Source organism: Myxine glutinosa, chromosome 7 (assembly GCF_964187855.1).
Source record: "Myxine glutinosa chromosome 7, kmMyxGlut1.1, whole genome shotgun sequence".
NCBI lineage: Eukaryota > Metazoa > Chordata > Myxini > Myxiniformes > Myxinidae > Myxine > Myxine glutinosa.
The window spans coordinates 112,152,003-112,179,607 of NC_136267.1; the positions used below are offsets into that span (position 1 = coordinate 112,152,003).

Here is a 27,605-nt window from a genome sequence, read left to right on the forward strand (position 1 = left end):
GAGAGATCAAACTCATTGGAGTCACGAATCACGAGAGATGGTGGGATCAGAAATGGCGCCATTGTGATAGTTGCGTACGTAATAAATGAAAAGCCACGAGTTTTCAATGAATACCGATATAATTGTATTTCTAACAAAACAAGGAAACTTGGAGGTTAAATAAACGAGCCGTATGTGAACGTGACGGAGCCATGGCGGATTTTCGATCCCATTTGGTCGAGCTTCTGATTGGCGAATGGCTCAGATTGGCTATTCCCTGGTGCGAGAGCCGAGAGGCGGAGTCAAACCCGGGGTCGAAACGGCTTTGGGCGCGTTCGTGGAGGTCGTGGGTGACCCGCGCCGGTTCCTTCATTCAGGTGACACGACCCCAGTTCATTCCGTGAGCAAATGGAGGTGAGTGTCGATCACCCTCACGCGTGGGTGCTTTGGGGTGGTTCACTAGGCCGCAATGATGGCGCTCTTTCGTTAACCCCTCGGTGACCGTCGACTGACCGCGTAGCCGTAAGGCTTTGATCTTTGTGGCAGCACCTGCAGTGCAAACAAAACCCGTGTTTTGTCGGATGATCGGAAAGATCGGTCATTGCTCCTCGCATGCAGAACTTGCTTGGGAAAGTAGATCTGATAAAGATGATAAGGGTTGATCTCATCATCGATATCGAGACGCTTTGCCCAAAACTTTGTATAAAGGTGTGTACTGTATGCAGCATGGGCTTGTGCAGGTGTGTGTATATGTAGGCTATCGAGAAATAGCGGTTAGGGTGGCTGACTTGTGGATCCTAAGGTCCTGAGTTCGGAATCCAGGTGAATCGTTGAATTAACACCAGGTGGGTTGACTCGGCCTGTTCCTCCCTCCGAGCTCGGTGAAATGAGCACCGGTGTGCTGGTAATAGGGGGCACTGCATCAGCGGCACAACCGCAGCCAGTGATGCCACCTGGAGTCCTGAGCTGCATATGAAGTTAAGGATTTGTACCTGAGATCTCAGGATCCATGTTTGCTCTGATGGGGATGCCATGCTCGTCATGAACTGGTTTTCAATTATGGGATTAATTTTTTTTAATTTTTCCTGCAGAGTGCGGAACGTACGGAGGAGGTGCGGGTGGTGCGTGTTGGAACACGAAAGAGCCAGGTAAGTGTGCTCGGCCATCCCGCGATGGGGACTCGGTCTGCGATCTGATGGGGGAGAACGTTTGGGCAACTCTGACTTACAGCCGCCGAATGCTGGTGGTGGAGATTGTGAAGTTTGAAACGCATATCTCCATTGTTGTCTTGCAGATGAGTATCTCGTGATTTCACCATGGTCTGACTCGCCGTGTTTCTAACGTGAGCCCGAGTGTACTCGCGGACGTGATGAACCGACCTTTCCTCCCTTTTGTTTTTACAGTTAGCACGAATCCAGACGGATTTGGTTGTGGAGAAGTTAAAAGCGGAAAACCCTGACGTCACTTACGAAATCGGTACGATGATGAAGTAACGACGTGTTATGGTAGTTCCGATGGATTATGCCAAGATGTAAAACCAAATCCAGTCATTTCGTTTCACCGTTGGGTTTATGAATTCTCCAACAACTTGTGCATGGCCGTAAATGATGGAACTTTATGTGCGGCGTCCGTTTACTATTGTTTGATGGAATTATTTTTTAATGTCTGTTTTTCGGCCCGGATAACCCTGTGGTACGTGCACTCACATCGGCCCTCTACCCTGGGTTTGAATCCCAACCCACCTATAAACTGCCATCCTGGTGTTTCACAGGCAGGGTGATTAATCGATGTGTGCCGTCCCTCGGATGGACGTTAAACTGGGTGTCACGTCTCCTAGAGATGGTCGTCGGTGTACATTCAAGACCCCACGCTGTCGTTCCTGAAGAGTAGGGGACCTATCACGACATTGTGAATGAATGAAATTCCCGCCCAAATACTCTGCACTCGAAAGTCAAGCCTGGTCTGTTGTGGCCTTCACAAGATGGAGGAAATAATTTCGTGGTTACAGTCGTAATGTTGCGTACTTGCTCATGTGCAGCATGTATATTTTTCAGTAACAATCGAATGGTTGTGTTGCCTGTGGTGCATTGCATCTTTTCAGGAATAGTTGCAAGGTGTTTAAAATGATAAATATAAAGGAAAAGTTTAATTTTTTGAAGACTATCCAGTCAGGTAAAAGCAGGTGACTCTAACATTCTTGGGGAAGGTGGTCGGTCTTTGTAATAATAACAGGTCATTGTGTGTTGGTGTTCCTGATTAGTTTAACCGCATGTGCTTTTGAGATTCAGGCCAAATCGCAAGCTCTTCTTGTGCCATTCTTTCTTTGCCCGTTTTATTTTCCTTCCCACTGCCCAACCGAAACATCCCTGCTTTCCTTGGCGAACGAACCGAGCTGTGCAGAGGGCGTGGGGGGTTCCTAGGTCCTGAAAGGCTTTCTCAAGCGCTGTCTGCGCTTATCGGCTGCTGCTTGCCTTATCTGCCCCACTCTCACCCCCCCACACCCCCCCCCCCTGGTCGTGTTCCACTCGCTGTGCTTTGCAAAACGTCTTTGTATCGCAATATCTGATGTCTCAGAAAGTTCTAGAACCCTGTTCGTTGGAGGCCATGAAATGGATACATTTGTTGTGAAACTTCGACATTGTTTTCATTCACAAGGCCCATTGTACCCACGTCACATGACCTCTTATTGTGTTGTTATTTTGCAATCGGCAATTCAATCAAACAATTTACCTGTTAAACATGTATTGTGAATTATTTCTTTATTTTTCTCTTCAAGATCAAGGCTCATGAAGGAGTAAGGTTAGAGGGTATGAATTGGCAGTGGGATCGCATGGGAACGAATGAACATGAAAAGAGTATGGCAGGAAAGACTGCAACCCAAAGGTAAGAGGGTTGGTATAGGAAGGGTTAATAAAGGTTAAATGTAAGGATGGAGGAGATGGCTGTGCTCTGTCTCTATGAACCCTGAGACGAAAGAAGTTGCTTTTGTTAAAAAAAAGTGTCCATGTTAATTACATATTTTGACAAAAATTGGGCTCGTTTGTGTTATTTGTCTCCACAGTTGCTATGACGACAACGGGAGATCAAATCCTCGATGTTGCTCTTTCCAAAGTGAGTGCTTGTACATTTTTAACCTCGCCAGAGAGAGGGTATTGCATTTGAGTTTTTGTCTATCTGTCTGTTTGTTTGTCCGCACAGAATAAATATGATTTTCTCTGCAACCGTTGGTCCGATTGACAGGAAACTTTCACCATCGGTGCAACTCCTCCTGTAGAATTTTTAAAATGATAATTATGACATCATGGGTCACGTGGTGGGGCGCCATCTTGGAAAACCCCCCAAAATATGCACCTCTATATCTCCGAAAGCGCTGCATAGAAAAAAATGACATGGCTCATTGTAAAGAACTCTCAATGGAGAATAATATATGTTAATGATGATGTCATAGGTGCGTCCATTATGACGTCATAATTCGACAAGTACAAAACTTCATCCGAACAAGATGAAATTTCTTGAGCGTCATCTATGGATAATTTGGTGGAAAAAAGGAATGACGTCATCTGTCACGTGGTTCGGCCGCCATAATTGTTTTAACACAAAAGCCTTTAAAACCACTAAAAACACGTCCTGGCGAAGGTCTGCAACCTCTGATTGTTCTTTCCTGTTTGAAATTGTATTCTTGTCAAGTAATTTCCTAAATCTTATTACATCTCGTTCAAAATTAGAAATTTTCGTCATCTAGTTCGGTCCAAGTCATGGCCGACTCCTGGTGACATTCATGTAAATTTTAGTCTTTAGTTTGGTCCAAGTCATGGCAATTTTACATTCCACTAAACTATCAATATTGATGAAATTGTAATGCATTTAACAATGTGAATTATGTCTTCCGTGATTGCACGCTGCAATGTTTCGATAATTATGTGGTATGATATTGTACGTTGCCCAAACAGACTTCATGTTGCACCAGAACAGCACGTGTAGTGTGGCAGTTCGGTGCTTTCAAGACAGCCGCACAAATAGTTCTCCAGGATATTCCATAAGCCAATGGCATTCTTGTGAAACTGAGAACTTGCCGTGTTAAGGCAGGCAATACGATATCCGACAGCTTTTAATCAATCGGTGATTAAATAAGCTCAACGTTTTATATTTGTGAGTTGTTCACCTATCACCACATAGCACAAACTCACATGACTGCTGTCTTTTGCATGGTGTGGGCGGTGGCCAGACCGATTGTCCACAATGACAAGCACGGTGTACGATTGCGAAAAGATAAACTTGTGGAGACGTTGCCCAAGTATTGTGAATTGAAGTGCTCTTATCTTCGACGCAACATTCATTTGCGACAGCAAGTGGTGATTGTGAGATACCGCGGCTTTAGAAATACCTGATGTGGCTGTTGCATCGTTTGTCTTAATTTCATGTCTTTGCAGCCGTCTCTGCATGTGTAGCAGATATTTGTTACCACAATTACTTATCAACCGCTTATGGGAATTCGACCAAACCCGGTACAATTACGGACTGCAGTAAATATTAACCGACTTCTCAATTTTGGGTTCAACAGGCAAATGTGCCCTTTGAAAATCATTTTGCAGATTATAACTCAAGTTAGAAGCCTCTGATGTTTGTTTCCGCTCTCTCTCTCTCTCTCTCTCTCTCTCTCTCTCTCTGTCGTTTAATTGAGATCAAATGTAATATTGGGTTGACATACAACGTGGGCAAAGACGTATCCAATATCCATTGATGCATTTGTGTCAAATTCTATTTTCTAGTTTATATGAATGAATGAATGATCGTTTTAAAGCCATTTTCCCTGCTAGAGCGGGGGTTAGCCTTGCGGGCCCCATGACAATCATGGTTCCCTGTTTGAGGCAATGTTTTTATGCCCGGATGCCCTTCCTGGCACCAACCCTTGGTCGCCTCTTACGATGCGCAGGGATACGGTGTACCTATTCTAAACCGGGGTACACACCGGGATCATTCATCCCAGCAAGCTGGTACTCAATTTGCCGACCTCGGAAGGATGACAGGCTGAGTCAACCCCCCTGGTGTTAATTTAGCGATCGACCAGGATTCGAACCCAGGATCCTAGGATCCCAAGCCGGCACCCTAACCGCTAAGCCAACACCAGGTTTATATATATATGAATATACCCAGGATCTAGTTTATATATGAATTGCAAACTAATTGTCTGTGACCTTACACCCCCTATAAATTAATTTGGAACTTGGACAGGACAAAACTATAACGGCACTCAGTAGAAGCGCATACCTTCACCAGGCTGAACAGTTTGTTTTGTATCCCACACATAAGCCTGAACCAAAATCTGGATCTGGACCTGAACCAAAATCTAATGGGCTTGTTCTTGTCACCTCCCCAACTCATTCACCAAGTTTTGTCATAATCCGTCCACAACTCTTTGAAATATCGTGCTATATATTGATTTTTAGCCCCATCTCTCAATGGTGAAGACAACAACAACACAACATGCATTTTAAAGGCCATTTTCCCTACTAGAGCGGGGGTTAGCTTTGCGGTCACCATGACAATCTTCTCCATTTTGCCCTATTTTCTGCGTACTGTCTTTCCCTCGCGGTCCCCCTGTGCTGTCTTTCCCTCGTGGTCCCCCTGTGCTGTCTTTCCCTCGCGGTCCCCCTGTGCTGTCTTTCCCTCGCGGTCCCCCTGTGCTGTCTTTCCCTCGCGGTCCCCCTGTGCTGTCTTTCCCTCGCGGTCCCCCTGTGCTGTCTTTCCCTCGCGGTCCCCCTGTGCTGTCTTTCCCTCGCGGTCCCCCTGTGCTGTCTTTCCCTCGCGGTCCCCCTGTGCTGTCTTTCCCTCGCGGTCCCCCTGTGCTGTCTTTCCCTCGCGGTCCCCCTGTGCTGTCTTTCCCTCGCGGTCCCCCTGTGCTGTCTTTCCCTCGCGGTCCCCCTGTGCTGTCTTTCCCTCGCGGTCCCCCTGTGCTGTCTTTCCCTCGCGGTCCCCCTGTGCTGTCTTTCCCTCGCGGTCCCCCTGTGCTGTCTTTCCCTCGCGGTCCCCCTGTGCTGTCTTTCCCTCGTGGCCCCCTGTGCTGTCCTTCCCTCGTGGTCACCCTGTACTGTCTTTCCCTCGTGGTCCCCCTGTGCTGTCTTTCCCTCGCGGTCCCCCTGTGCTGTCTTTCCCTCGCGGTCCCCCTGTGCTGTCTTTCTCTCATGGTCCCCCTGTGCTGTCTTTCCCTCGCGGTCCCCCTGTGCTGTCTTTCCCTCGTGGTCCCCCTGTGCTGTCTTTCCCTCGCGGTCCCCCTGTGCTGTCTTTCCCTCGCGGTCCCCCTGTGCTGTCTTTCCCTCGTGGTCCCCCTGTGCTGTCTTTCTCTCGTGGTCCCCCTGTGCTGTCTTTCCCTCGTGGTCCCCCTGTGCTGTCTTTCCCTCGTGGTCCCCCTGTGCTGTCTTTCCCTCGCGGTTGTCAGCTCTTTCACGAGCCTCGATTCAGTATACAAAAAAAAAAAAATCTCTCCTTGTTAACCCCCTTGCCCGCATTTCTTCTTCGACCATCTTTAGCCAAGTATTTCTCGGTCTTCCCCGTCCTCTACTTCCTTCTACATTCATTTCCATCACTCTTCTCAACCAGTCACTTTCATCCTTCCTCAACACATGACCAAACCATCTCAACCTGTTCCTCTTCACAGCATCAATCACAGGCTCTATTCCCATCATTTTTCGCAATTCATCATTTGTCTTCCTCTCTCTCAATGATACTCCGCACATCCACTGAACCATTCGCATTTCCACCCTTTCCAACCTTCGTTGCTGCTCTACATTCATGACCCATGCCTCGCTCCCATAAATCATAACACTTCTCACACATGCAGCATACACCTTTCCCTTCAGCTTCAACGACACTCCCCTCATCATCAGCACGCCACTCAGTTCCCGAAACTTCTTCCATGCACATCTCACTCTAGCAACCGTTGCCGAGTCTGATCCACCTTCTCCATTCAGCATGTCTCCGAGGTAGCAAAATGTTTTCACACCTTCCAGCTTCACGCCGTCTCCAAGATCCAACTCAACATTTCCTCCATCTGCAGCTCCCTCTGTGCACACCTTACATTTGAATGTAGCTGCCACACTTGTTAATGACTCTCTCAGACCACTACATTTTTGATGAACCCATTCAGCACACATTGTACATTGAATGGAGTTCACTCCGACACCCTTCCTACACACAGCACAGGGCCACTTCCCAGTTCTTTCCACCTCACCACATGCTTTACCACTTGCCATCAATGGTGAAGAATTACTTAAAAACATTCGCGCATACAGATCCAGATCTTCACCAAAATCGAATCCTTATTTCTTGTCAATTTATTGATTGAAATTCAACTGATTGAAAATTCTTATCACTTACCCAACCTCTCCACCAAATTTCGTCCGCATCTGTCCATAATTGAGATATGCTGTTCAGAGACAAACAGGAAAAAATCATAACCTCCTTACACCTTCGGGTAGGTAAAAAAAAAAAAAAAATTGCGCCCATATTCGAAGGAAGCGGTTCAGTTTGGCATTTTGAATATTAAATAGCCAAAACCTAGAAATGAACGAAACTCATTAGAATTACACTTTAGAACGCTTCAAGATTAAACACGGTGTGTTTGAAAGGTTCTTCATTTTTGATGGACGGATGGAAGGACATTGCCAAATATCGGAAATGGCTTCACCGCTTAAAAATCAAGGTTTTCACCGAGATCTGTTTGATGTGGTTTTTGCGGAATCATAGATATGTATGAATTTGTACAAAAATACATGATGCTGTTGGCCCATTAATATCATCAATCTTGTAATGTGTAACAAGCAGTCGCCTCGAGTCTTTAGCAATTATGCAAACCGTCTGTCAGGAAATACAACCATGTGTGTTCCGTAGTCTATTCCTCTCCACAACAAGCCCACTTGAGGAGTTCACTATATGAAATTGGGGCAAATAGACCTATCCTTTTGGGAGAGATGGGTGGGGTATATTGGAAGTCTTCAGAAATAGACTTTCCAGAAATTGAATAGGGGAGTATAATGAAAGTGCGTAATCAGCAACAGCTGCCAACATGCACTGCACAGAAAGTCATTTATTGTTACGTTAATGGGGAGAGGAGAGGCGGGAGCAGGAGTGTCAGACAGAAATAAGGTATCGACCCCAATTTGTGTCCGTGCAGTTTTGCCATTTTACGCCTGTAACTATGGATCTGTACTCGTTAATGTTGTGCCCTGCTGTAAGACTGTCGACACCTGTAATATCTCGGACCGTGTAATATGTCTTGTCTCGTTCTTCCCGTCAAACCGGACGAATCGGAGAGTCAATCGGTCCTCAACACAGCAGCACGCTATTCCAACTCCCATTCCACCATCCTTTTAATGGCCATGGAAGAGGTTGCATCCTCCCACACGCACGCCCCGATCGTCGGGAAGCAAGGCGGTGTAGGGCCGTATACGCGACAGTATTGTGAATTTTGTGGGAAACAGTTGAAGTAATCGTTCAAAGATAAGCAAATAGGAAATACATTTTGCAAATGAAGTAGAAATTGCCATTCACCACGTATTGTGATTTGTGAAAATGCACTCATGTTTGAGTGATAAGAGTACTGATGATTAATTTGATATTTAACCCATTTGGATTTCTGCAGATTGGTGAAAAAAGCCTTTTTACAAAGGAGCTGGAGAGGGCCTTGGAGCAGAAAGAGCAAGTTTGATATATATTTAATTTTCAATTACATTCACTTTTGGGAGGGAGGAGGGTTAGGGAAGGAGAAGTGGAGGAAGGTGGGGGGGTACATTCACCGTGTTTGCATGTCGTAGGAGTAGGAGGGGAAGGGTGGTGGGAGGGTTCACAGGCTTTCAAGTACTGAGGTGAGAGACCCGTCAGAATGCAATTAGCGGATCAATGAACTTGCCAGTCAGTCTGTGCAAATTGGCATACTATACAGGTGGTGCGTTAGAAGTTTTCTGACTACAACAAATGAAATTGCAACCTGTATTAAGATTGTGATCATAGGAATCAAGTCAGGCTGAAGATAAGCAGGACAGGTTGGGCAAGAAAGTTGGTCATTTCATGATGACCCATTTGTGTAGATTATCCGAGATTTTGGAAAATTATCCGAGTCAGGCCTGATATATTGCAGAAGGCCATGGCAGCAGTACCATCGATTGATGCAGCATTTCCGATACCTAGGCAGCTGGCAGCACTTGAATCGCAACATAAAGAGATGTAGTTGGTGGTTCGCAACAAGTTATTGTTTGAAGAAAGCAAAGGATTTGAGGAGTTATCCTGTTTTGAATTAACTTATGGACTTTATCATTTAATATGTAACTTTGTTTCTCCACCCAGAGTTGACCTCGTTGTTCACTCCTTGAAAGACCTGCCAACCGCCCTACCTGCAGGCTTCTGCATTGGCACAATTCTGAAGTACTTTGCACCTTGTCAACCCACAACATGATGATTTATTGGGGAGGGGACTGATTGCCACTGCAGTCACATGATGGATAGTGGAGCCATTATGATGCTGCATATGGTGCACGGACACACAGTTGTTACCGTTTGTGGTTTGATATGTATGACTAGTTTGTGGTACTTGATCATTAATTACCCATACACTTTTCATTAGTGTATTACTGTGCTGTCATGGAATAAACAGTAAAACTCCATGATTTCTCTCTCCAATTCCAATTTTTCCCCAGACGTGAAGACCCTCGCGATGCTGTAGTGCTGGCTGAACAGCATGATGGAAAGCCATTGGCTATGTTGCCTGTGGGAAGGTAACTAAGTGTTTATACACGAGTTTCATTTTATCCACTTGATCGAATCAAATTATTATTTTCATTTTTCAATTGATTCAAGTTTTTACTTGGTTGTACACAGTCAATTCAACCCCTGCCCCCTCCTCCCCTCCCTGCTTCTCCACACTCCACACTGAGTAAAACCTGAAATATTATCTATGCTTTGGTATTATTTTTGGCCTCATCCTTTCCTGATGGGAGAGGTTGTCTGTGTGTCGGTCTGTCTGCACAAAAAACAATTTCAAAATTGCACTTCAATTAGCCTTAAGTACAGTTTGACAAAGTTGTCTAAGATCAACTGCAACATTTGTACATCTAATAACCCCAAGTTGATTTTGTACCTTGACTCTGGATTATTTCAGTTATTCACACCCATTCCTGGATGGGTTTGCCCGCACAGCCCATAGTTTGAGGTATATGCTGCAAGGCCAACGGACTTGACATGCACACACAACTGAACTTGAGCAATGTAATTTATCACAAGTTTATTTTTTCGATCTTAACTGTGCATGTCCAAGTTGGAGATTATTTGGTCTGTTTAACAAATTACAAGAAGTACCCCTTACAGGAGCAGCTAGGGGGGGTTATGTTATTTTTATACAAACGTGTAATTCAAAACGCCTCACGGCACTGGAAAACATGGGGACAGGAGTACTGTTCTGTAAAGGGTGGGACTTGTAATACCCTCTCCCACCTGGAGTGGCGCTACATGACACATTTTCATATTCATTCATTCCACAGCCTCCCTCACCCCCAGCCAGACACAGCAAGGGTATTTTCTGTCCAGTCGCCTCTCTGCTCTATTCCCTGTGGTGCAAGAGGCCTATTAAGTTAAATAAGTAAGGTTTCTAATCATTCGTTGGTTTTGTGGGCACGTATGTTCAGTTGTGGGTAAGGGCTTTTGCCTGATCGCCATTTATTGTTATTGGTTCTTTTTGTATTCCCATCCCTCATGTGCCATCATTTGCAATTAAATACACTTTGTCTCAGGGTGAATTTACGTCGTCGTGATCATGATCCAAAGAATAATTTCCCTGAATATGGGACAATAAAGATTTATTATTATTATTTGTAAATAGGGAAGTATGTTGAGGGTTTAATTGGCTGCAGCAATTGACACCGTATGTCCCGACCATGCCACACGTCTCTGAGTTTGCTCTGCCATAATTAGAGACAAAGCGTGTGGTACCAATTAGCACAACGCCTTGCTGGGTGAAAAGACCCGTAATCTGCCCTGGGATGCCCAACACAACTGGCCATTAGTCACGTTGAAACGACCCACCGGGTTTTCACCAAGTAACTAGAACGAACCATGTAGCTACAATAACATGATTGCCATTGCTCCTGTTATTCAAAGTTCACGAAAAAAGCTAATATAGATCGTGCTCGGAAACACAAAGGAAGAGGTGAAAAAAGACCGTTTCCCACATCTCTCAAGACTGTGGAGTAAGGCGTTATATGCACTCTCTCATTTAATAATTCATCTTGTCTTTAATAAAGAATGTGTTCAACACCCTTGCACTTGGTGGAGTAAAACAATAAACAACTTGTGCGATTGCTATCGAGTCTTGGTTTTGTCCTTTTCCCCACAGCGTGATCGGGACGAGTTCACTGAGGCGTGTGGCGCAACTACGTCGTCTCTACCCTCATCTTGTCTTCAAAGATGTTGTATCCTAACCTCGCCTGCACTGGTCAAATTATTTGCAAAATAAACTTGTTCATTTGACTTTGTATTTTTAACTTTGACATCAGCGGGGAAACCTAAATACGCGGCTGCGGAAGCTGGATGCCGAGGGTGGTCCATATGCTGCGCTAGTATTAGCAGCTGCTGGCCTCATCCGTATGGGCTGGGCGCACCGTATCTCCCAAGTATGTACCATGTTTTTGCATCAAATGGTTTGCATAGCACATACAACCATTTACTGCCTTTGTGTGACCATTTGCTTTGCTTTTTCAGCTTCTCAGCCCTGACATCTGCATGTATGCTGTTGGACAGGTAAGGTGGTACTTCACATTGAAACTATCTATTAGGAATGGTGTATTTTGACTCATTTAGATTGGTTTATCGATTTTACCTCATGTGCACACCAAGGGTGCTTTGGCAGTGGAGACAAGAGTTGGAGACGACATCATTTTAAGTCAACTGAGCATGCTGACCGACCAGTCAACTGCCCTGCGCTGCATAGCCGAGAGGGCCTTTCTCCGTAAACTTGTATGCTGCTCTTGTTCTCTGCAAAGTGTAGTGTTTGTGTGTGTGTGTGTGTGCATGCTTTAACTTGCTGTACTTTCCCCCTCCCCAGGAAGGGGGGTGCAGTGTACCAGTGGCTGTTCATTCTGAACTTGAAAATGACCAGGTAAAATGGAGTAAGAATACATCGGTGAGATGTGCTGAAGATTAAATCTCTCGACATTGTTAATGCTTCTTGCACGATCCCACTCCCCTCCCAGCTCTCCCTCATGGGAGTCATTTTGAGCCTGGATGGAACACAGGCCATGGATGATAAAATGGTGGTTGATGTTACAAAGGTTCGTTTTTTTTCCATGGTTTATACTATGCTGCACTCGACTCCAGTATTTGCCAAAACAAATGTATCGAACAATTAACTGTATCAAGTGGTGAAATTTATTTAACTGTACATGACAAAGATTGTTCTATTGTTTCAGGGCATTGGAAATGAGGTCAAAGCAAACTTTGCATCCCGTGTAGGGATTTCCTTGACCACTCCGTCATTGGCAGAACTTGCTTCTGCCGATTGGTTGGGAACGTCCCTGGCACAGAGGCTGCTGGGAAAAGGAGCCGCCACAGTGCTAGAGCAGGCCCGAATTGAAAATGCTTCTACTTGATTGTCAGCTTTGGTACAAATAGAGTTCCATTTGCCCAGTGTTTCTGAGCTTTCACCCACAGTGCTCAACACTAAATAGAGGGTATATTCCCAACCAGAATCCAAGCAGCCAAATGCGATGGTGGGCAAGACTTGACAATCTTAGGAGTTACCTCACTTTATTCAGGCTGATTGTTAGACTGAAGATTTTTTAAAATCACAATTCAAATAGTATTTTTTATAAAGTGAACATCTGTTTAAGTTTATTTTTTGCCTCATTTCTTCACTTCCATTTAAATTGCAGCTTTATACTCCATTTCCTTATTCTTTAAACTGGTGTGGAAAGCATGCTAGTTAAAAAAAACAAAACAACCTTACCACTCTTCTGATTTTACAAACTATCTGCAACAAGGCCACTCGATAAAAGTGCAAAAAAAAATAAACCTTGTCGAGAGGGATATCAAACCTCAACATTCACCCAAACATGGTGGGTATGTGAATCAGCTTGCAGCTATGCTGGAAAGTTAGAGGTTATGGGGACAGATGACTAAAGTTGGCAATTTGGTAGGAATGGGTATGAAGGCATAATCGTGCAATTTAAGATCGGTTAAACGATGACTTTACTTGACATCTTGTCCATCATGACTCGTAGAATATGCGTGCCAGGGGGTAGCGAATAGTAAACGCCAAGACACTTCCCAGCACCTGCGCAGAAGTTGAAATAAGATAATGGGTGTGAGGTTTGAGCACACATTTTGAGAAAATAGTTTTTACAAGGGGTGGGGATCATATATAGGTTAAAATGGCATCAGAAAACCCACCCACCAGTACAGAAAATGTGACTGACTGGAAACAAAAATTATAAACTAGAACGGCACTCGGTAGAGCGCATACCTCCACCAGGCTGAACAGTTTACGTTTTGTATTCCACCGATAGGCCGGATCTGGACCTGAACCAAAATCTAATCGGCTTGTTCTTGTCACCAACCCAACTCATCCACGAAGTTTATTCATAACTCGCCCATAACATTTTAACTCAACTGGACTATGTACAGCTGAGTTTTTGTCGACACTCAGTGTCCGTCGTCCGTCTGTCTGTCAACAATTCGACGTCTACGCTCTAAAAGTCACAAATATTGATCATATTTGATGAAACGTGTTAATGCAGCATCTTTAAGACAAACTAGTTTGGGATTGCATTTGGGCGTTGCATGCCCAAAAATGGGCGCGGAAGGGCGGCCATATTGAAGAATCAATTTTTGTCATATATTTTTAGCACATATAAACTATATAGTTTGTGGTTTTATTATGCATATTCTAACCATATTGATATAGACCAGTTGAGTTCAGGTTCCCTGGAACCTCTAGTTTTAATGTCGTGCTATGTATCGGTTTTAGCCCCATCTCTCAATGGTGAAGAATCACTTGAGAATTAAATAATTCTTACATCCGAATCCAAATTCAGATCTTCACCAAAATCAAATAGATGTTGTCACACCTCTCCACCAAATTTCGTCCAAATCCATCCATAACTTTTTGATATATTCTGCTATGTATCGTTTTTGGCCCCATCTCCCAATGGAGAAGAATCACTGAAAAAATTCTACCAGCCGGACCCAGATCCGGATCTCCACCAAAATCTAATCATTTCGTCCTTGTCACATACGTTACCTCCGCCAAATTTCATCCGAAAACGTCACAACGAGAAAGGGGTAAAAACAACCTCCATCCACCTTCGGTAATAGTCACGTGAAAAAGTAAGTACACCCCATGTAAAGTTTTGACTTTTTCAGCATATTTCAACATACAGCTATTTGATCTTCATTTCAACAATATTGATAGATAAAGGTGATATATAACAAATATCATGAAACATTTACATTTTGTAGTCCATTGTATAATTTAAATAAACATAAATGCAAATTTCGCATGTGGAAAAAGTAAGTACACCCTTGCTCTAATAGGTGGTATTGCCCCCTTTGGCAGACAACCTCAAGTAGGTGTTTCTTATAACTGTCTACCAGTCTCTGACATCGACTGGGAGAAATTTTTGCTCACTCCTCCATGCAGAATTCTTTCAGCTATGCGATGTTTGAGGGGTTTCTTGCATGCACAGCTCGTTTCAAATCCCTCCACAACATCTCGATGGGATTTAGATCCGGGCTTTGACTTCGCCATTCCAGAACCCTCTATTTCTTTCTTTTCAGCCATTCCTTGGTGGATTTACTGGTATGTTTAGGGTCATTGTCATGTTGCAAGGTCCACCTTCGTTTGAGCTTCAACTTTCTGACAGATGGCCTCACATTATCCTCAAGCACCCTCTGGTACAATGAAGAATTCATAGTGGATTCTATGATGGTGAGCTGCCCAGGCCCTGATGCAGCAAAGCTGCCCCAAACCATAATATTTCCACCACCATGCTTTACAATTGGTATCAGGTTCTTGTGGTCAAATGCTGTCTTTGGTTTTTGCCAAACATGTCTTCTGGTACTGTGGCCAAATAGCTGTACCGTTGACTCATCTGTCCAGAGCACGTTGTTCCAGAAGTGCTGGTCTTTGCCGAGGTGTTCATTGGCAAACTTTGGTCTTGCCCTGATGTTCTTTCTGGACAGCAAAGGTTTCCTCCTGGCACACCTCCCATGTAGATCAAATTTATGCAGCCTCTTTCTAATGGTAGACTCGTGCACTTTGACATCAACAGTGGCAAGAGCTACCTGTAGGTCCCGTGATGACATTCTGGGGTTCTTCAAGACTTCTTTCAGCATCTTGCGGTCTGCTCTCGGGCTGAACTTGCTGGGGCGGCCTGGCCTGAACAAGTTGGCCGTTGTTTGGAATCTTCTCCACTTATAGATGATCTTCCGGACAGTCGAATGATTGATTTGAAATTGTTTGGAGATCTTTTTAAATCCCTTCCCAGACTCGTAGGCATCTATAACCTTCTATCTGAAGGCCTCAGAGAGCTCTTTTGATCTAGGCATGGTGACGCCGCACACTTCAACAACAAAGAGCAAACCAAACTAAATGTCTGAGGTTTAAATAAGACAGGTACCTCCAAGATCCTCTCTAACGATGTTCTAATCATTTGCACCTGAGCTGGTGCACCTGATTCTAATTTTCGGTATTTGAAGTAGTGATAAATGTAGGGGTGTACTTACTTTGTCCACATGCGAAATTTGCATTTATGTTTATTTAAATTATACAATGGACTACAAAATGTAAATGTTTCATGATATTTGTTATATTATATCACCTTTATCTATCAATATTGTTGAAATGAAGATCAAATAGCTGTATGTTGAAATATGTTGAAAAGGTCAAAACTTTACATGGGGTGTACTTACTTTTTCACGCGACTGTACATCGCCACATTTTGCTTGCTTATAAAGAGGAATACAATTAATTTTGATTGTGGGGTAAAATGTTTGATTCAGGTGTTCCAGCTCCCAATTTCAAAGCAAAATTCTTGTGGTGACAAGAGGTAGGACGTTACCATTTACATCACCTGATGGCAAGGTGCTAAGGCAACGGCTTTAGTCAAATATGACCAAGGTACAACAATGGGCAATGTCAGGTATCATGGAATCTACACCATTCACCATTGAATACGCAGATGGGACAGCGAACTTAATGTCCACTCTGTATTCCATGATGCATTACCCATTCTTTGAATGAAGCACTCTGGTGACAGATCAGGAAACAAACATGGAGTAGAACACAAGACCTCACTCATCTGCGCTGAATAAAAGTTGTGATTCAATTCACAATCTCAATTGTAAATGATAAAAGTTAATCAGAAGTGAGCGAGTGCAAAGGTTAAGGTGGAAGGTTGAGCTGGGAATACCACCTGCACAGAGAGAGTGCGCAGCGTGAGTGTGCGCTCGTGTACACGCCCGAAGTGTAACAGCAGGAGGTTCAGCAAGGTCAGGTTTCCAAACTCCACATATGCCTCGTCTGGGTCCACCTTCCACCGCACACTTATCAAACCAGTGCAATCACCTATCTGCCAGTCAGGGCAAAGTAACAAGTGCTTTACACTCTTTAGGTTTGCAAATCAAAAATGTTAATTTTTTTTTGATGTAGTTCATCAACGGACTGTACAAAATGTAATTCATCTAAGGACTCTGGTCACTGCAATACCTGACATTTAGTTGAATCGATATGGACAGAATATCCTTTCAAAAACAATCACATTTACAACATTATTAGTCGCAAATTTCATTGGAGAATCATACCCGTAACACAAGATGGCCAAGCAGAGAAATGTCGTCGACCTTGGCTCGGGCAAAACTCACGTCCAGCTTCCCACTTGTCCTATCAAACCTGGCATAACAGAACAATCCTTTAAAACTCCAAAGCAACAGTCCCGGAGACCTAAACAGCCACAATCATTGGGAGATTCCCATTGTTTGACTATTTGATCCCCCTTGCTGACCTCCTCTCCAGACACACTCCCACCCGCAACCTCCGCTCTGCTGGTACCAACCTCCTGACCCCCCCCCCCCCCCATCCGGACCAAATTCAGATCCTGGGGGGACAGGGCCTTCTCCATCGCTGCTCCCACCCTCTGGAACTCACTACCTCACACCATCAGAGACTCCTCCTCACTCACCACATTCAAAACATCACTCAAGACCCACCTGTTCAACACTGCATTCAACATTTAACCCACAGCATTTAACCCCTGACTATCTCTTCTCCTTCTTCCTTTTGCTTTGATTATTTACCTATTGATTCTTGTCTTTTTGCACTTGTTTTTTGTACTCTGTCAAAGCGTCTTTGGGCTTCTTGAAAAGCGCTATATAAAATAAATGTATTATTATTATTATTATTATTTGTGTTCTTACAGGGCTGGTTGTACGATCTCTTTATGTACGAACAACCTGGATCCACTTTGACCCCCGGTAGACCCCCTTAGAACCCGATTTTTTTTTTTATGCCGTGAACAAATTTTAGTCACAACACAACAAATATAATTTGTGCCAAATTTGGACGCAATCCCATCAGCGGTTTCGGAGAAGAAGTTTCAAGTGTTTATGGACTGACGGACGGACCACGCACCATCACATAAGCTCCCCTGAACTTCGTTCCAGGTGAGCTAATAATAATCAAAAAAAAGTTACATTAACAATGTGCACATAAATAATTTTACATGCATCAGTGTTGAGGGAAGTGTCTTGGGGAGCTATCCATGCATCCAGTTTGGCCACTGAATATCTCGGGAGAAGTGATGCGTCATCTCCACTGACCGGGTCCCTTGACCTAATCGTTGGGTTTTTTTCAATCCACTTGCTGGCCAAAAGAGCCGTTGTACTTTTTGATGCCTTTCATAGTGAAATTGAAAACTTTGCTAAACAGATTGAGCGACACTGACATTTGACAGTCGCGTGTAGACGTGCCTCATCCAGTAGACGCAAAACAACCACCCCCAACGTCATCACTGCTTGGTCAAATGGTTCAGCTGGGTTCCCTAAGCCCACAGAAAGCGTTTTCCTTTCCATAAAGACATTACCACATCGATCAGTGGTAAATAAGGAAGTTATTGGGTTTTATGTATACAAGCAGAGTACCCACCTTACGGGCGATCTTGTTCGAAGCATGCAACGCGTTTTCTGACACATACCTTTATTTGGGCGGTGTATAGGCAACTGACATCTCCCTCAATTGCTCCCAAAAATAAAGTAAAACAAGAAGACGTCATGCAGAGCACGATACTCGAAACCCTCTCCTCCCATCCCCCCATAAAAAACCGTTGCCATTGATCCAAATTGTCCATTTCATAAAGGTTAAAATTGACGGTCTTGATAAAAGCTCCGGTCAATAGAATGAAAAGTGATGATTTTTCAGATGAAAACTGACGATTTTAGAAATTTGACCTAGACATGACCTTTGACCTTTTGACCTCAAATAGTTGGTTTACCAATTTAGTGACAATATGCAAACGATGTTCAATTTAAGTTAATAGGATGAAAAATGGCGATTTTAAAAATTTGACCTCCAGGTGACCTTAGACCTCCAAATCAATTGGCTTCTCAATTGTGATGACCTCTACAATTTGGTGAAGTTTCATGACGATCGGTTTAGAATTGTGACTTGTAGGCAAGTGACAGACAGAATAACAAACTCAACCGACCAATATACTTGAAACATCGTCGATTTTGCAAGTAATAACCCGGGTTATGTGCACAAAGAAAAAACATGCCTACTGCTTATAATTCAAAACACCACACTGCACTGGAAAACGTGGGGGCAGGAATACTGTACTGTAAAGGATGGGGACCCTCTCCCACCTGGAGGCGGCGCTACATGATACACATTTACAGAGAATTTGCATCCCCTCCTACCCACCCGCTCCACTTCCCCCACCCAAGACCACTAAATGAATGATCGTTTTAAGGCCATTTTCCCCGCTAGAGCGGGGGTTAGCCTTGCGGGCCCCATGACAATCATGGTTCCCTGTTTGAGGCAATGTTTTTATGGCCTGATGCCCTTCCTGACGCCAACCCTTGGTCGCCTCTTACGATGCACAGGGATACGGTGTACCTATTCTAAACCGGGGTACACACCGGGATCATTCATCCCAGCAAGCTGGTACTCAATTTGCCGACCTCGGAAGGATGACAGGCTGAGTCAACCCCCCTGGCATTAATTCAGCGATCGACCGGGATTCGAACCCAGGATCCGAGGATCCCAAGCTGGCACCCTAACCGCTAAGCCAACACCAGGCAAGACCACTGATAAAAACAAAAACACCCCTATACACTAATTGGGGTTATGCTAACGTAGCAAGTCTAGATGTAATCGGCCCAATACTGTACATGTAACAAACACCACACAAACCACCACAGCGGTCTGTGAATTATAGTAAAGATATATATACATCTACAAAATCAGCGTTTTGTTTTAGAAAGTTATACATGCATAGTCAAAAATCCAGGTGCATTTGTGCATGTATGCACGCACAACTTCAAACCCCGTCACTGTTAGGGTTAGTGATGACAGAACTACCCAGTATCACCATCAAGCTTCTAAAACTTCACTCACCTCTTTCACTCGGTCACATTTGATCGATCGACTCACCGAGGTATGCGGTGCCTTGGACAGGGGAGGAGGTGGAAGAGTTGTGGCGCGGAGTAGGCAAAATTGAACAATTGCGGCATGAAGAACAGCAACATGGTCTTTCCAAAGTGCCCCAAAATGCCAACAACAGCAAAAGCCATCCCAGCAAAGTAACAAAAGGTGTCACCCACAAACACATTTGCTGGGAACCTGCAAATAAAGGCAGACTTGAGTGGGATCACGACCCACCACATGGGGTCAAGTTAGAATGAGTAGCTATGAAGCAAAGTAGGCCATCACATGTGAAGCTGGTTGAACTTTTATCATTCAATGTTCGACATTTATAATTTCGACGGTTGCAATGATTATAATATAGCATCGTACAAAGCCTGGTGTTTGCTTAAGATCTTAGGGTCTTGAATTTGAGCCCCTGTCATGCCATCGAAATAACATCAGGGGTTGACTCAGCCTGCCATCCATCTGAGGTCGGAAAATGAGGCACAGCTTACTGGCATCAAGGGCACTGCATCAGCGACAGCCACACTTCCAGAAAAAGTGATGCAACCAGCAGCCATAGGCTGCATATGAAACAACAGCATCATGCATGTAACCTTTTCATCATGTATATACAACAAAAAAAAATTCCCACATAAATACAATAAATGAAATCTTCCAAAATTCTGATGTACATTCCTCCTCCATCCCTTTCACCGCAAATGACATCTTGAGCAGAGTTTTCAGTGACAAGGCAGAATGTCAACTCTGTTTGCCTCCAATTTTCGTGTTCCTAACCAATAGTACTCTGTCCCCATTATACCCCCTCATACTCACGACTGACTGAGAAAAGCATTCGATCGGGTTCCACGCAAAGTATTGACATGGGCATTGAGGAAGTTAGGAGTGGAGGAATGGTTGATCAGAGTAGTGATGGCAATGTACAAAAGAGCGCGCACAGCTGTAAGGACGAAGGACGGGAACAGTGGTGAGTTTGAGGTGAAGGTGGGAGTGCATCACGGGTCGGTACCAAGTCCACTACTATTTGTAGCTGTGATGGAGGTGCTGGCTCAGAACGTAAAGGAGGGTTTACCGTGGGAGTTGTTGTATGCAGATGATCTGGTGTTGATTGCGGAAAGTATGGATGGACTGAAGGAAAAGATGAACACGTGGAAGGAATGTATGGAGACAAAAGGTCTGAAGGTGAATATCGGAAAGACGAAGGTGATGGCAAGTGGTAAAGCATGTGGTGAGGTGGAAAGAACTGGGAAGTGGCCCTGTGCTGTGTGTAGGAAGGGTGTCGGAGTGAACTCCATTCAGTGTACAATGTGCGCTGAGTGGGTTCATCAAAAATGTAGTGGTCTGAGAGGGTCATTAACCAGTGTGGCAGCTACATTCAAATGTAAGGTGTGCACAGAGGGAGCTGCAGATGGAGGAAATGTTGAGTTGGATCTTGGAGACGGCGTGAAGCTGGAAGGTGTGAAAACATTTTGCTACCTCTGAGACATGCTGAATGGAGAAGGTGGATCAGACTCGGCAATGGTTGCTCGAGTGAGATGTGCATGGAAGAAGTTTCGGGAATTGAGTGGCGTGCTGATGATGAGGGGAGTGTCGTTGAAGCTGAAGGGAAAGGTGTATGCTGCATGTGTGAGAAGTGTTATGATTTATGGGAGCGAGACATGGGTAATGAACGTAGAGCAGCAACGAAGGTTGGAAAGGGTGGAAATGCGAATGGTTCGACGGATGTGCAGAGTATCGTTGAGAGAGAGAGGAAGACAAATGATGAATTGTGAAAGATGATGGGAATAGAGCCTGTGATTGATGCTGTGAAGAGGAACAGGTTGAGATGGTTTGGTCATGTGTTGAGGAAGGATGAAAGTGACTGGTTGAGAAGAGTGATGGAAATGAATGTAGAAGGAAGTAGAAGACGGGGAAGACCGAGAAAGACTTGGCTAAAGATGGTGGAAGAAGAAATGCGGGCAAGGGGGTTAACAAGGAGAGATGCAGAAAATAGGGCAAAATGGAGAAGATCGTCATGGGGACCGCAAGGCTAACCCCCGCTCTAGCAGGGAAAATGGCCTTTAAAATGCATGTTGTTGTTTACTCACTACTGACTGAACTTAATATTTCTAATAGGAGAAGGTAGTGAAAATCCTGTCCAGCCTCAGATGATTTTAGACCTTTGACCTTGAGTTTACCTTTGACCTTTTGACCTCAAAAATAGTTGTTGTTTTTTTTGTTTTTTTTGTATACTGAATCGAGGCTCGTGAAAGAGCTGACATTTACTTCACAAACAAATCAACCAGACAAACAAAATATATAAAAAGAGGGAGCGGAAGACAAGAGAATGGGAAGCACACAAACACTTGAGAGCACACAACATTTAAGACCAGGGAGATGTGTGGGAGGGAGTGGGCTTGGGGGGAGGAGGCGTGGGACGGGGGGGGGGGGGAGGAGGCGTGGGAAGGGGGGGGGGTGGGAGAAGTATAAAACACAAGGACACCAAGGACTTCCAGGACAGAAGTTGGTATTTCAAAAAAGTGGAATTGGGGTGAAATTAGCGGGGATAGAAAAGATCAAGGTTTTGGATGGGGGAAGATAAGAGATGGTGGTGAACAGCTGTTTTAAAGACCTGGAGGGTGGAGTGGGATTGAAGAGAGTGAGGGAGTTTGTTCCAGAGGCGGGAGAAAAGAGGAATGAAGGAGTGAAGGTGAGCAGAGAGTCTTGATTTTGGCAGTTTAACCATAAGAGGGTTGCAGGCAGATCTTGTGCGACCTGTAGGAATATTTGCGGGACAGAGACCAGAGAGAGCTGGGGGGGGGCAAGACCAGAGAGAGCTGGGGGGGGGGCAAGGCCAGAGAGGAGTCGGTAGAAGACGGAAAGACCACCAACCTGCCTGCGGTGAGTGAGTGAGAGGCCCTTGGAGTTAGCTTCATCGCGGGAGATTCCAATGATTCTGAATGCTTTGGTTTCAACAGCGTGAAGACGAGCTCGGTGTGAGGCAGTTGAGGCAGTATAAAACACAGTTTGTGTGTGTGTGTGTAATGTTACCGATAGACTCCTAAACGGAGAGGCTCACGAACTTGATATTTGGCACAAACATGGCCATTGAGCCTGGTACGAACATGGTCGACCTAAAAATTTATTTCATAATATTGTTGCGGATATGGGATTTACATCCATCCATATCCGCTTGTAAATATTCCCCTATTTCCTCAATACTTCCCAACTATCCCCAATCCCCCCATTCCCTAGTCCCATTTTCTGTAAACAACACTCTGTAGACCCGACCTCCCCCTATTTCCCCCATTTAAATGTCGTGCCCAGGTTCACCCGCATCTCATGTAAGACAACTATAGGACATCTTGCTAGTTATTCTTAGTCTATGTCAGTTAAGGACTCGTTTCCATTAATTCTGACCCTTCGTTGCACCAGAATGTGATGGTATGGCACCGTTAGGAAGTTTAGGACCTCCCAATACCTCCCCGCAGCTCTTCCGCACGGTTCAGCAACAACAACAACAGCAACGGCGGCGGCGTGCACAGGGAGTGCGCGTCCTCACTCCGGCTTGGTTGGTAGGGGGTGTTGGGAGGGCATGAGGCCTTCCCCAACGAGCCGCCATCGAACATGTGCTCGACGGGGTTACCAAATAGGGGCTCCCTGTCAGCTCCTCGTCAAGGGCGGAGCCCTGGTAACCCCCGCACCCAATGGAAGCGGCGGACCGGCCCCAGGGGGGCGGAGCCAACCAGCCGAGGGCGTGTCACTCCCCGCTGAGCATGCGCAGGAAGAGGGAGGTGACGTCAGATGCGCGCTGAGCTTGGAGCAAGAAAGACGTACCCTCCGAGCGCTGTGAGGCCTCCCCGCAACTCTGGACTGGACCGTGCTTTATCCTGTCGCCGAGCCAAGGTGCACCTTGTGCTATCGACTACCTGTCCCTTCCTGCCATCAATCCCTGTGTAAGTCAGCCTTGTTCCGTTTGTCTGTGGTCTGTCTGGGATAAGATAAGATTGTATTTAAGTGCCTATCTCTTCTGTGTCTTTACCTCACTACCATGTAATCTACCCCCTTTTCTCCACCACTGTAATTATACCCTCCTCCGGAGGTCTTGAGAACTGTACCCCTTGCGTCGTTTCATCTATCCCAGTCGTTGTGTCCTTTCCATCATTGATTTAGCATAGCGCGATTTGGTCAACGTCTGGGTGGAATCGGGGTCTAGTCGGGGAATAACTGTTCGGTCGCGGTCATACCAACCGCTCGGTCAAAATAACATCTAAACCGCGTCCGTAACAATATTTTTTACCCATATTTTTACCTCAGCGCATTTCAGCGAGGAATATTATGACCGGAATGGCAGAGCAGCGCGCTGATTCGCTCAGAGCGATCACGTGATGTTCCAACTTTGCCGCCATAATCTTACAGTTATGCGTTCGCACGTAATTCAGTTTTTTCACATTTCAGCGAGGAACATCGCCATTCACACCACATAGGTTTTTTTTCCTTTCATCTTTAGATCCATATTTTTAGCCATAATGTAGCGAATGTAGCGTAACGTAACGTAGCTAACGTAGCGTTAGCATAACGTAGCGATCCTTGCTCAGGATCTTGGTCAGGTTCGCGAGCGAGTTAGCCAAAACGTAAAAGTGAAAATATGTCGAATTTTTTATTCATATTTACCTCAGCGCATTTCAGCGAGGAACATTATACACGGCATCTCAGCTGGTCACAGAGCAGCGCGCTGATTCGCTCAGAGCGATCACGTGATGTTCCAACTTTGCCGCCATAATCTCACAGTTATGCATTCGCACGTAATTCAGTTTTTTCACATTTCAGCGAGGAACATTGCCATTCACACCACATAGGTTTTTTTTCACTTTCATCTGATATTTGTGATTTATTTCAAACAAACTGTATTTCCCATCTACACGGCCATGTATTCCTATTAACGTTATGTAAAGTACATAAATTGTGTGGATTACATCATTTGTGGATGTGATCAATTGCCAGTAACCATCTATATCCCTCCCCTCCCCTCCCCTCCTCCCTCCCGCTCCCCCTCCCTTTCCCCCCTCCCTCCCGCTCCCCCTTCCCTTCCCCCCCTCCCTCCCGCTCCCCCTTCCCTTCCCCCCCTCCCTCCCGCTCCCCCTTCCCTTCCCCCCCTCCCTCCCGCTCCCTTCCCCCCTACCCTACCCTCTCCCCTTCCCCCCTCCCCTTTCCCCTCCTCCCCTTTCCCTTCCCTCTCCCTCATGCCCCTCCCTTCCACCCTACCCCTCCCTTTCCCCCATGCTCCTCCCATCCCCCCTACCCCTTCCTTTCTGCCCTACCCCTTCCCCACCCCCCTCCCCCCCCCTCCCCTCCCTTTCCCCCCTACCCCTTCCTTTCCACCCCACCCCTTCCTCATCCCCCTCCCCTCCCCTCCCCCGCCCTTTCCCCCTACCCCTTCCTTTCTGCCCTACCCCTTCCCCACCCCTCCCCCCTCCCATCCCTCCCCCTCCCATCCCTCACCCTCCTCCTCCCCCCCACTCCTCTCCCCCTCCCCCCCTCTTTTCCCCTCTCCCCCCCCCCTCTTTTCCCCTCTCCCCCCCCTCTTTTCCCCTTTTCCCCTCCCCCCCCTCTCCCTCTTCTCCCCTCTCCCCTCCCCCTCTTCTCCCCTCCCCCCCGTTCCCCTCCCCTCCCCCGCCCGGCAATGCCGGGTACTTCTGCTCGTATATGTATATATATATATATATATATCAGCTGAAGTTCATGGCATTGCCTGGGGAAATTTAATGAAATATGTATTCAAATATTTACCAATCTTGAGCATTGCAAAATGCTCTTCATCCACTTTCCCTTCTTTTAAGTTATTATTATTTTTATTTTTTTTAATACAATAAATCACAATGACCTCAACATACGATCTTCACAAAACATATTAGCCAATCGTTGTGAGGAAAAGTCCAGGTGGTATATAAGCAACATACTTTAGGCTTGAACACGGAGGTATTATAATAAATCTGTGTAAAGCAATATTTTTAATAGCAGGTGCACGTGTAAACACTATAATGATTAAATGTGTGCTGTTGACAACAAATCACGACAACCTCAACATACAATCTGCACAATACATATTACTCAATCACACTCAGGAAAAAAACCCAGACAGTGTATAAGCACAAGACCCGACCAAGACGTGAAGACCAATTATCTGGTTATATATTTGGGTCATTTGTTTTTATCTGAACATAGCTCTCGACCTTCCTCTGGATAAAAAAGGAGGCCATGCAAAGTTTGGTTGCACTGTTTTTTGCAGGGTCTGAATGCATAAACAAAAAACAATTTTCATATGTTTATATATATATATATATATATATATACACTTTTTTTTTTTTTTTAAATCTGTTATCAGGTTTATGTTGAATACTGTACAAGCAGACGGGTTTTGCATTTTTGCATGCTTTCTAGCTTAACATATTATATTAGTTATTTACGCCTGTTGTTTGCGTCCTTTATGCCATCCCGAAAAACAGTAAGTTTCCCGTTTGGAATGATTTACAATTTTGCTGAACTGCCAGGCAGACAGATGAATACAATGACCTTAATATGTTCTCATGCTTACTTGGAAGGATGAGATTCCATACAATTTACCAAATTCAGAGCCAAAGTACTGCTAAACTGCAGGTTTGCATTCTAATTCATGTTCAAAATGTAACATTCAATTGATGTTAAGTAGTTCCTCATTCATAGACTGACATCCATTAGATAGGCAGACAAAGTAAAGCAATTGTTTAACCCCACTTTTCACTTTGCATGTGGGGTAAATATGGCATGATGCCTCAAGTCCATCTTTCTGCCATGACACACCATTTTTCAAGCAACTGGAATCCGTAATAAGCATACCATTCACACACATGGTGTTCCTTACCAGTTATGGTAGAGAAGACCCAGTGTTGTGCACAGCAAAGGCACCATGAAGTATAGTGAGAAAAGATGGCTGTACCAAGCATCTCCTGGCTCATGCAATAATACACGCACAGACGCAGGATTGAAACATTCATTGTAGGAAGCTGACAATTACGCATCAAAATAAGCAGAACATATGCAAATACATAGGGCTGGCAAGATTGCGAGCTGTATAGTCTGTGTTCGAAAACTGCTAGTCTGATGTGCAAGCAGGGGGCGATGCATCTCAAAACACACCATCCCTCAGAAAGTGATGCAGGTCTCGCCGTCACTTCCACTTTTCAGAAGTGAAGTTCTTCAAATCTAAACTGGAATTTGAAGAGTAGGCCATTGTGTGCTGGGACCCCTGCCAAATTTCCTGCCTGGGTTTATCACTATAATCAGTACTTATGAAGTGGTGGAATGTGGATATGACATAGGCATGATGGGCCAAATGGCAGCTACCTGTGTTAAATAAATTGGATGCACATTTGCCTCTGGATTATTGTTTGGAAACATCACCCTTTGGTATGCTGACGAGGTCAGATTATGGCACATTTCATGAAAGGACATCTCCCAGTGTCTGTTGTGCATTCAATATAAAAGCATCCATCGCTTATTTTGCACTTCAAAAGTTGCTGCTTCATTTGTTTTTCGGGATACATGAACACCTTCACACCCAAATGTCTTTTCAAAAGGTGCGCTATTGTACGGCTCAATACAAAATGCTCAAACATTTCACCTGCTCACTGAAAACACATTCAAAAATTTTAATGAACTATCATAGTGCACAAAGCTTACACAGTTAGGTTTCCTTCATGGTAACCAGTTTTGAACGTTTGGCACTTGTCACCACCTGAGCACTTTGCATCACTGGTAAAACGCAAAACCCGAAAGTTATCCGAGTCAATAGTAAAACAGTATCAGCAGTCAACTAGATCAATAAGAGAAGGAAGTATGCAGTCATTTTCAGGATGGATTGGATGACCCTAGAATCCTGGATGAGGACATTCATGGGTTTGATCAAACTGGTAGACTTGACAGCAGA

General features: G+C 44.9%; 2 protein-coding genes across 4 annotated transcripts in view; one reads left to right on the forward strand and one right to left on the reverse strand.

Annotated features, from left to right (window-relative positions):
* HMBS (hydroxymethylbilane synthase) lies at positions 1-12,855 on the forward strand. The gene is made up of 14 exons (XM_068123029.2): positions 1-393; positions 1,071-1,127; positions 1,383-1,455; positions 3,041-3,090; positions 8,618-8,673; positions 9,319-9,396; positions 9,669-9,746; positions 11,360-11,435; positions 11,520-11,636; positions 11,725-11,763; positions 11,860-11,979; positions 12,068-12,121; positions 12,216-12,293; positions 12,432-12,855. Exons 1-14 carry the CDS (start codon positions 388-390, stop codon positions 12,609-12,611), a joined length of 1,062 nt encoding a protein of 353 aa, XP_067979130.2. The 5' UTR covers positions 1-387; the 3' UTR covers positions 12,612-12,855.
* The window catches only part of DPAGT1 (dolichyl-phosphate N-acetylglucosaminephosphotransferase 1), a 20,105-nt gene continuing 5,251 nt past the window's right edge, over positions 12,752-27,605 (reverse strand). For 2 of the 3 annotated variants that reach the window (XM_078782146.1, XM_078782148.1), the window contains exons 5-9: positions 26,541-26,625; positions 19,667-19,855; positions 16,822-16,909; positions 16,434-16,589; positions 12,752-13,294 (exon numbers count right to left, since the gene is read on the reverse strand). In XM_078782146.1, coding sequence (XP_078638272.1) covers positions 13,229-13,294; positions 16,434-16,589; positions 16,822-16,909; positions 19,667-19,855; positions 26,541-26,625 — 584 coding nt within the window. In that variant the 3' untranslated portion in view covers positions 12,752-13,228. The remainder of the gene's footprint in view (positions 13,295-16,433; positions 16,590-16,821; positions 16,910-19,666; positions 19,856-26,540; positions 26,626-27,605) is intronic. The other variant, XM_078782147.1, reaches the window with a different exon arrangement.